The sequence below is a fragment of the Meleagris gallopavo genome, unplaced genomic scaffold, assembly GCF_000146605.3.
Source record: "Meleagris gallopavo isolate NT-WF06-2002-E0010 breed Aviagen turkey brand Nicholas breeding stock unplaced genomic scaffold, Turkey_5.1 ChrUn_random_7180001862819, whole genome shotgun sequence".
In the NCBI taxonomy this organism is placed as follows: domain Eukaryota; kingdom Metazoa; phylum Chordata; class Aves; order Galliformes; family Phasianidae; genus Meleagris; species Meleagris gallopavo.
The window spans coordinates 40359-48318 of NW_011128380.1; the positions used below are offsets into that span (position 1 = coordinate 40359).

At 59.6% G+C, this 7960-nt stretch overlaps 1 protein-coding gene across 1 annotated transcript in view; it reads right to left on the reverse strand.

The window, feature by feature from the left end:
- The window catches only part of LOC100546435 (low-density lipoprotein receptor-related protein 1-like), a gene marked incomplete at its 3' end in the record, with an annotated part of 47048 nt that extends 40352 nt beyond the window's left edge, over positions 1 to 6696 (reverse strand). Inside the window, 5 exon segments of the mRNA XM_019611127.1 lie at positions 3300 to 3474; positions 3670 to 3994; positions 4114 to 4242; positions 4961 to 5080; positions 6513 to 6696. Coding sequence (XP_019466672.1) covers positions 3300 to 3474; positions 3670 to 3994; positions 4114 to 4242; positions 4961 to 5080; positions 6513 to 6681 — 918 coding nt within the window.
- Between the last annotated feature and the right edge of the window lie 1264 nt (positions 6697 to 7960).

Sequence of the window (7960 nt, forward strand, 5' to 3'; positions counted from 1 at the left end):
CCCCACCCCACATCTCCAGCCCAGGGACCGCCAGCACACAGCTGCCATGGAGAAGCCCCAAGAAAAGCCACTGTATGTTTCAGTTCAGAAATGTCCCCAAAGAGGAGCGGAGGATGGTAAGGAATGCCCTCCCCGGGGCTCCATGTTGGGTCCCCTCCTTTCTTAACACCAGAGTGATTCGTCCCATACATTCACATCATCCCATAACCTGAAGGAATTTCTGCCTCATCCCTCCTTGCCCATCCGCCGCCCTGCGGAGCACAAAGCGCCTCTGTGACAGCAAAGGGCTCCGTGGAGAAACGTTGCTTCCTTCATTAAGGTGTGCTAACGAGACAGGGCACAGCCACAAAGCCACCCTGATGGGGACAGTGGGATTACGGGGTGGGATGGCACTGTGCTGTGTGTGCGCCCCCAGACCCCTCCCCCTATAGGGCGCATGGAGCACTTGGGGGGCTGCTGCCCACCCCTCTGCCCGCAGGGGTGTGAATGGGGATGGGTTGAGATGAATGGAAGGTAACTGAGGTGCTGCTAATTAATTGCTCAGGGTTTAACGAGGCCGTTCCATGGGCAGAGCTGCTCATGGCTGTGAGGGGGGAGCACCCCCAGATCTCCATGGGATGCTGCAGGAACCCAAAGGGGTCCCGGGATGGACAGATGGACATACAGACGGATGCGTGGTGCCACCTCTCTGTGCTCCACAGGATCCCCAATTAACGTGGGAATTAATTTCGCCCATTGATCTCCAGCAACGCGGAAACAGCGCTGCGCCTCTGCTGGGGGGCATGGAAAAGTGGGGGGGGAGGGGAAGGGGCTGCAGCCTGACCCCCCCAAATTCACAGCACCGAGCTGCAGCTGCAGCCCCCAGCAATTTGCATTGCATTGCCCATTCCTGCAGCTCACTGCACTGCACTGAGCAAAGAAGCAGAGCAGCAAAACAGAAACACAAAGAAAGCGATCCGTGCATGGAACGACGCCCATCCCTCCTTCTTGCCAAGCGCGTCCATAGCGGAGCCTCTTTCTTGGCTGCAGGGAGGAAGAAAAACAGCCCTGCATGCAAAGCGGGGCAGGAAAGCATTAATTCCTCCCTGCAATCCATTCACCCTGCAGCTCTGCTGCTTATTGGTTGGGTCATGGAGAGCAACGGGGCTGAGATGGACTCAATGGAAACCTCCTGGCCACGCGCGTTGAGATGGATGCAGCCCGGGAAGGGACCTGAATAACGGGCCGACTGCTGTTGTTTAAGGCTTATAACGCAGCCAGGATGGAAAGTTCTGATATTTCAAACCCCTTCCTGGGGGTTTGGTTTATGAAAGGCAAAGAAAACCTTGAGATGAGAAATGATAAATCAAGAGAGATCTGCAGCCCTTCGCCAGCAGCAGCAGTGCTCCAGAGCACGCAATGGAATGCAATGCAGCACGAGGCAACGCAATGCAGCACGAGGCAACGCAATGCAGCATGAGGCAACGCAATGCAGCACGAGGCAACGCAATGCAGCACGAGGCAATGCAATGCAGCACGAGGCAATGCACTGCAGCACACGGCAATGCACTGCAGCACGAGGCAATGCACTGCAGCACAAGGCAATGCAATGCAGCACGAGGCAATGCACTGCAGCACAAGGCAACGCAATGCAGCACACGGCAATGCACTGCAGCACGAGGCAACGCAATGCAGCACAAGGCAATGCAATGCAGCACGAGGCAATGCAATGCAGCACGAGGCAATGCAATGCAGCACGAGGCAATGCACTGCCCTGCAATGCAACGCCTGCAGTGTTTGGGGCAGCAAACCCTGAACCCACAGCTGTGGCCGTGCAAAGCACTGGCACCCAAAGGGAGAGGAGAGGGGTCTGTGTGGGACCCCCGGTGCTGCCGTGGGGCCCATAAGCAGATTGGGTTTTGTTTTCTTCTCCTTGGAAGTCCCTTGGAAGCCCAAACTCCAAAGGAATTGAGGAAATACATGGAGAGGTTGGAATCCAGTGGAGCAAAGCCCCGGGATGGGGCAGGGGTGGGGGTCAGCCCCCAGAGAGGTTTCTGCAGCCCCCGGGATGGATCTGCTCCATGGTGCTGGGGCTCCGTGCTCAGCAGCACACACTGCTTTCTGTCCTTGAATGCATTCGGTGCCTGCCAGGATTTCCCCCTGATTAGAAACAGGGCTGGAATTCTCACACAGAGCAGGGGAGGGATTGAGAAAGAGAGGAAGGGAGGAAAGAACAAGTTCCCCTTTCTGCAGCTCGGCGCGGGCAGGAAGGATGGGGCCGGGGCTCCTGCGTGCTCACAACCCCGTGGAGAAGGCAGCACCGGGCAGGGAAGGAGGAACTGAGCTCCAAAGCGATGCTGTTCTGCTGCTGGTGGGGTTTTACCCTTCTTTCCCTAAGAGCAAAAGGTGGGATGCTCCTGGAGGCAGGGAACGGGCAAGGAGCTAAACCACAGAACGAGCAGCATTTGGGAACAGAACGTCTGCACTGCTGCACTGAGGGCTCAGCAGCACGAGGAGATGGGAAAACAACGCTGCAGCATCCAGCAGCCCTGGCCAAGCCTGGTTAACAGCATCCAGCACAGCTCCCATGGCACAAGTGACACCAGTCATCTCCTCGCAAGGACACAGAGGGGACACAAAGGGTCCGGTGGCACCGGGCTGCTGCTCTCAGCCCTGCGGTGCCCCATGGGATGTGGATGGAGCCCCTGTTAGCACCAGGGAAGTCTGGCTCCTGCTGTGAGCTGATCAACACCACAAAGCAGCAGCTGCTAATTGGGTTCACAGGTCTTAGTGTCCCTGGGGGGGGAGGAGGGGGGGGAGAGGAGAGTGACATTATCTCCTCATCAGAACATCCTCAAACCAACCCCAGGCTTTGGGATCAGGGGGATGAATATCCGAGGCTGAAAACCAGAGCCCAAAATGCCAGAGCCAAAGCGCTCAGCAGTACAGAGCTGAGGTAGAGGAGGGACCCCACGGCCACGGGCCAGCCCTGGACGGGCATCATACATGCAGGACACGAAAACGCCAGCGCTGAGCTCTGCTGGAAGCAGCACCTGAGCTCTGCCCCCCTGCTGAACTGAACGGAGAGACCCAGCGTGGCCAGAGGGAACCTCGCAGGAAGAAAGGAGAACACAGAGTCAGACCTCAAAGCAGCGTGGTGGGGATGGGAGGCAAAGCTCAGCCCCTCCTGCCTAATTTCAGGCTGTGAAAGCAATGGGTGAGGCCTCTCCCTATAAATACACACAGCTCCCTCCATCCCGCCCGCCCCCTGGGAGCCCAAAATGGGGTGGCAGCGTTCTGCTGTGACCCCACGGGCTCACGGTGCCCTCCTCTCCACCCCCCAGCAAACCGACATCCCAGCAGCGGGGCTGGGAGCAGCAAGCCCCAGCAGGAGGCTGTGCTGTAAAACCCTCCTCGCACCGAACAGAGCCACCGTCGCCCTCTGACTCACAGCCTGACGGAGCAGATTTGGGGTTGGGATTCCTGTAATCACCGCTCAGGGTGGGGACTGAGGCAAGAGGAACACGGGGCCAAAAGGAAAAGAGGAAATGAGAAGAGCTGCTGTCCCCAAAGCAACACCCAGCCTCCGTCCCCATCCCCGCCGCGCCGCTCCTCTCCGTGTGTTTGCACAGAGAAACCGCAGGACTCACCAGCAATAATCAGAGGGAAGGAAGAGGGAAAAGCCGAAGCTAAAAGGGGAAGGGGGAGGGAAGGTGTGCAGGAAGAGCCCCCCCGGCTGCACAGCACTCACGGTGCAGGCTGAGAGAGATGTTGATGGAGCGCTCCTCCACGAAGCCCTTCAGGTTGGGGATCTTGGCACACTTGAGGATGGTTTGGGACGCGCTGTCACCCACGTGCACCCAGCACACCGTGTCCTCGACGTAGTTGAAGTCCATGGCCGTGGTCTGCTTGGCACTGGTGGGGGTGATGTTGGGCACCGGGGCTCCGCTCAGGTACGTGGCCAGGATGTTCTGGGAGTTGGCAATGAGCAGCACGGGAGGGCGATCCACGGGCTCTGGGAAGGTGAGCAGAGAAATGGGGCTGCGACAGCGCGCACGGCAGTCAGGGCGGCTTAAAGCAGAGAAGCAGAGCCGGGCTCCCACCAGCAGCCCGCTGCTTTCACCAGGCTCTCACCATTCTTGGCTTTGCAGGACCTGTTGTCAGGCTGCAGGAGGTATCCTTCGACGCAGCTGCACGTGTAGGAGCCCTCAGTGTTGGTGCAAGTCTGGCTGCAGGTGCCATACACAGTGCATTCATCAAAGTCTGCAAAGGAATCAAACGAAAGGGGGTTTGGAGCAGCAAACATCCTTCTGGCACAGCCACGTGAGGGGAGGACAGGATGTGCGAGGAAGCCCAGCAACGCACAGAAAGCAAAGGACCCCCAGCACAGCTCGTGCCGAACGTCACCTCGCAGCCCTGGCTGTAGCAGTGGGCAGAGGGGAAGCCAAAGGAGAGCTCTGCTTCACCACGGATTCTTCGAGGCCTCACTGCCCCCAGCCCTCCTCATTGCTCTGCAAAAGCTGCACCTCAATTCCCAGCCCCGATTGCTTTCCTGCGCAGCTCCCACCCCCCTGGTTTGCATGCTGCTTTCTTCTGCGAGATGAAAGGGCTGCTGCACCACAGAGCCCTCACCCAGAGCTGCACGCAGAGCTGATAACGTCCCCTTCCCACCTCTGCTCAGATAAATGAGAGACAGAGCCACTGAAACCTCTCACCTCGGGACTCGTTCCCAGGATCTGACAGCTCCTTTGACCCTTCCCTGATATCCAACGCCCTTCCCAGGGCACTCACACCCATGTGTGCTCACAGTCAGCATCCTTCCTCCTCCTCAGCTCAGCACTGCACCCCCCCCAACAGCCCCACGGCCGAAGGGAGACCACCACTCCAAGGAGGCCACCACCCCCTTGGGAACCCAGAGGTGCTGAACCCCATGAGAGCCCCTTTAGGGCCCCGCTCTGAGCGCCCCCAAACCCACACCCACCTTTGCAGCTCCTCCTGTCCTCAGCCAGCTGGAAGGAGTTGTTGCAGTAGCAGGCAGGGCCGCTCAGCGTGGGCACACAGTGGTGCTGGCAGCCCAGCGCTGTGCAGTTGGCCAATTGCTCTGCAAAGGAAGCCGGAGGAGAGGTCAGACAAACAGAGCAGAGCTCAGTGGGTTCTGCCCCACGGGACCCTTCCCCTCGTGGGACAGCTCAGTTTCAGGTTCATATCTCCTTGCCGAAGCCCCACGGCATCCAAGAAAATAGGAAAAAGCCCTAAGAGTGCACAGCCTTAAGTGGGGAGGGGAGACAATGGCAGGAGCACAAAGGCTCCAATCGCATCACCTCCATCTCCTGGGGGTTTCTGCAGGGGCACAGAAGCCCCCAAGGGGCAGATGGGGCCATGCAGCTCCACTGGGTGCTCTGCAGGACAAAGCTGAGCCAGCAGAGGAAGCTCTGAACCCGGATGGCTGCTGGGAGCATTGGGAGCTGCACTGCACTGCACTGCACTGCACGGCAGCAGCGCGCATTGCTCACTCTGCACTGCTCCTTTCAGAACCTGCAGCTCTCAAATGATCCACCTCCAGGCTGGATTAGCAGCACCCGGATGAGCAGCACAGCCCTAAAACACGGAGCAAAGGCTGGGGCAGGTGTGGGGCTCAGCACCCATTGGGACCCCAGCAGCACCCAGCAGCTGCCCTGGCCGGTTGCCATCAGCACTGCGTCACGCATTGCCCAGCTGTGAAAAAAGAGCTCTCATTTAACCGGTGAGACCTATTAGCTAAATATTAATTGTCAGCCAGGGCAGGGCTGCACAAACAGCCCCGCACTCCTCCTGCCGGCACTTCCCAGCCAAGCCCAGCCAAGCGCTGCAGGACGGAGGGCAGCAAAGCAGCGTGTCCCAGCATGGGATTGGGTTAAACAGGGTGGAAATGGCCCCAAAAGAGCCCCCACCCGGGGCTGGAAGCACTGAGCTCTCCTACAGCACAGAGCCAGCCCTGGGGTCAGCCCAGGACATGCACAGCTGATCTGTGCACCGGGCAGCGATGCGTGCTGAGATTTGGGGAGAGTTTCCCAACAGGATTAACAAGCAGGGAGCAGCCCGGGGGGCGGGGGGGGGGGGGGGGAACAAAGCTCCTGGAAATATGGAAAAAAGTACATCAGCATCTCTTATCTGAACCAGAATCCCAACTCTCCAAGCTGTTAAACCCAGGAGACAATGCAGCTATTTAACGGCCTGCAGGCTCAGGAATGATGGGCATTTACTTGCAAGCGGCTCTGGATAATCTCTGAGTGTGCAGATTGCCAGCTCAGCTGCCCCCGGCCCGCCTGCTGCTGGGACAGGGGCACGAGCACCTCCACCAGGGCAAAGCATGGCCACAAAGCAGCAGGGGAGCTGCCTGGGTCCACCCCAAACCAACAGCAGCTCAGGGACCTCGTGATTCACCCCGGAAAGAGAGCAGGGGGGGCATTTTGTGATGCCGTCCCCCACCTACCCACAAATCTTGTTGTGCAGAGGATAAGCAAGAAAATGCCAACCCAGCTCCCAGCTCCTACCCCTGCAGTGAGGCCCCTCGTCCGAGCCGTCGAAGCAGTCGTGGAGCCCGTTGCACAGTTTGCTCATGTGGATGCACAGCTCGGTGCCCAGGCAGTTGTGCTCGTTGGGTTGGCACCGCGACACTTTGCTCTGAGGGCCTGCAAGGACAGCAGAAGGCACGGCAGTCATTCCCCAAATCCGGGTGCAGCCAGCTGCCCCTCTCCATCACCTCCCCCCGCACCCAGCCCAGCGCCCAGCATGGGGATGGATGGGCGCAGCTCACCCCGCAGCAGCCCCACAGCAGCTCTGGGGCACTGGGATGCACTGAGCATCCCTGCTTAGGGCTCTGGGGTCCCACACCTCCCCAGGCACACGGGTGCACGGAACCCCAGTGCCCAAAGCACGTCCACAGGTGCCAACAAACCCTTTCCTTCCTCTTGTGCAGGCAGGCAGCTCACAGGGGGTTGTTAAGCACCGGGGTTACACGATACCAGGAGCCTTAATCTCCATTATTAACTCACAAACTTACAAAAGAAGCACAGCTTATTTTTTAAGCTTCTCTGAAAAGCGGCACGGCATTGAGGCAAACAACAAAACACCCTGCAAATCAAATAATATCCCCAAACCCCATTAAAAGCTCTCCCGGCGCCTCGGCTCCGACCAACAGAGCAGCAGCCCGGGGTGCAGAGCGGAGCAGCAGCAATCCTGGTCTCCCTGTCCCCAAACCTCTCAGGTTTCAGGGCTGGATAAGGAACTCTCCAACAGCTCTTGCTGGAGTCACCACTGTACCTCTACTGGGGCGAGAGCAGCATGCAAGCAAATGATAAAATCCCAATCTAGAGGGAGACAGCAGCGTGAGCAGCTCCCGTGGGGGCAAACAGCAGATGGGCCCCAGCAGCACCGCCGTGCCCAGCTCCCATTGCGGACCCGCCGGCTCCACGCCCTGTGATTCGGGCACTGCAGGACTTATCCCAGACCTGCCAGGCGCCCCTGGGAGCCGCGCTCAGTGCCCTCCGCCCGCAGCTCCGCCACCAGGGAGCTGCCGCATCGCCCCGGCTGCGCTTTCAGCCCCAACCCTTGGGCCGACGGCAGGCAGCGCTCGAGCGAGGGCTGAAAGCTCCCTGCAGGACAGACGGCTGTGACGGGGACGCTGGCAGCCCCAGGACAGCCCATCCTGCACCCCACCGGGCACAGGGGCCGCACTCCTCCTCCCCCCTCATCTCCATCATGTGCTTCCCTCCCGCGGAACAGCGCAGGGACTCAGCCTCCGCTCCCTGCATTGCACAGCAACGCCCGCTGCCCTCAGCCTGCGCTGCCATGTAAGTCAGCCCAGGCTCAGCACGCAGATGGGGAGAGCTGGGAAGAGCCAGGCTGGGAGCAGGGAGGACACACAGCTCTGGCGTGCAGCCCCTGTGCACGGGAAGCCCCCAGCATTCCCCTCCCAAGTGGGAGCCTCCACCCTACCCAG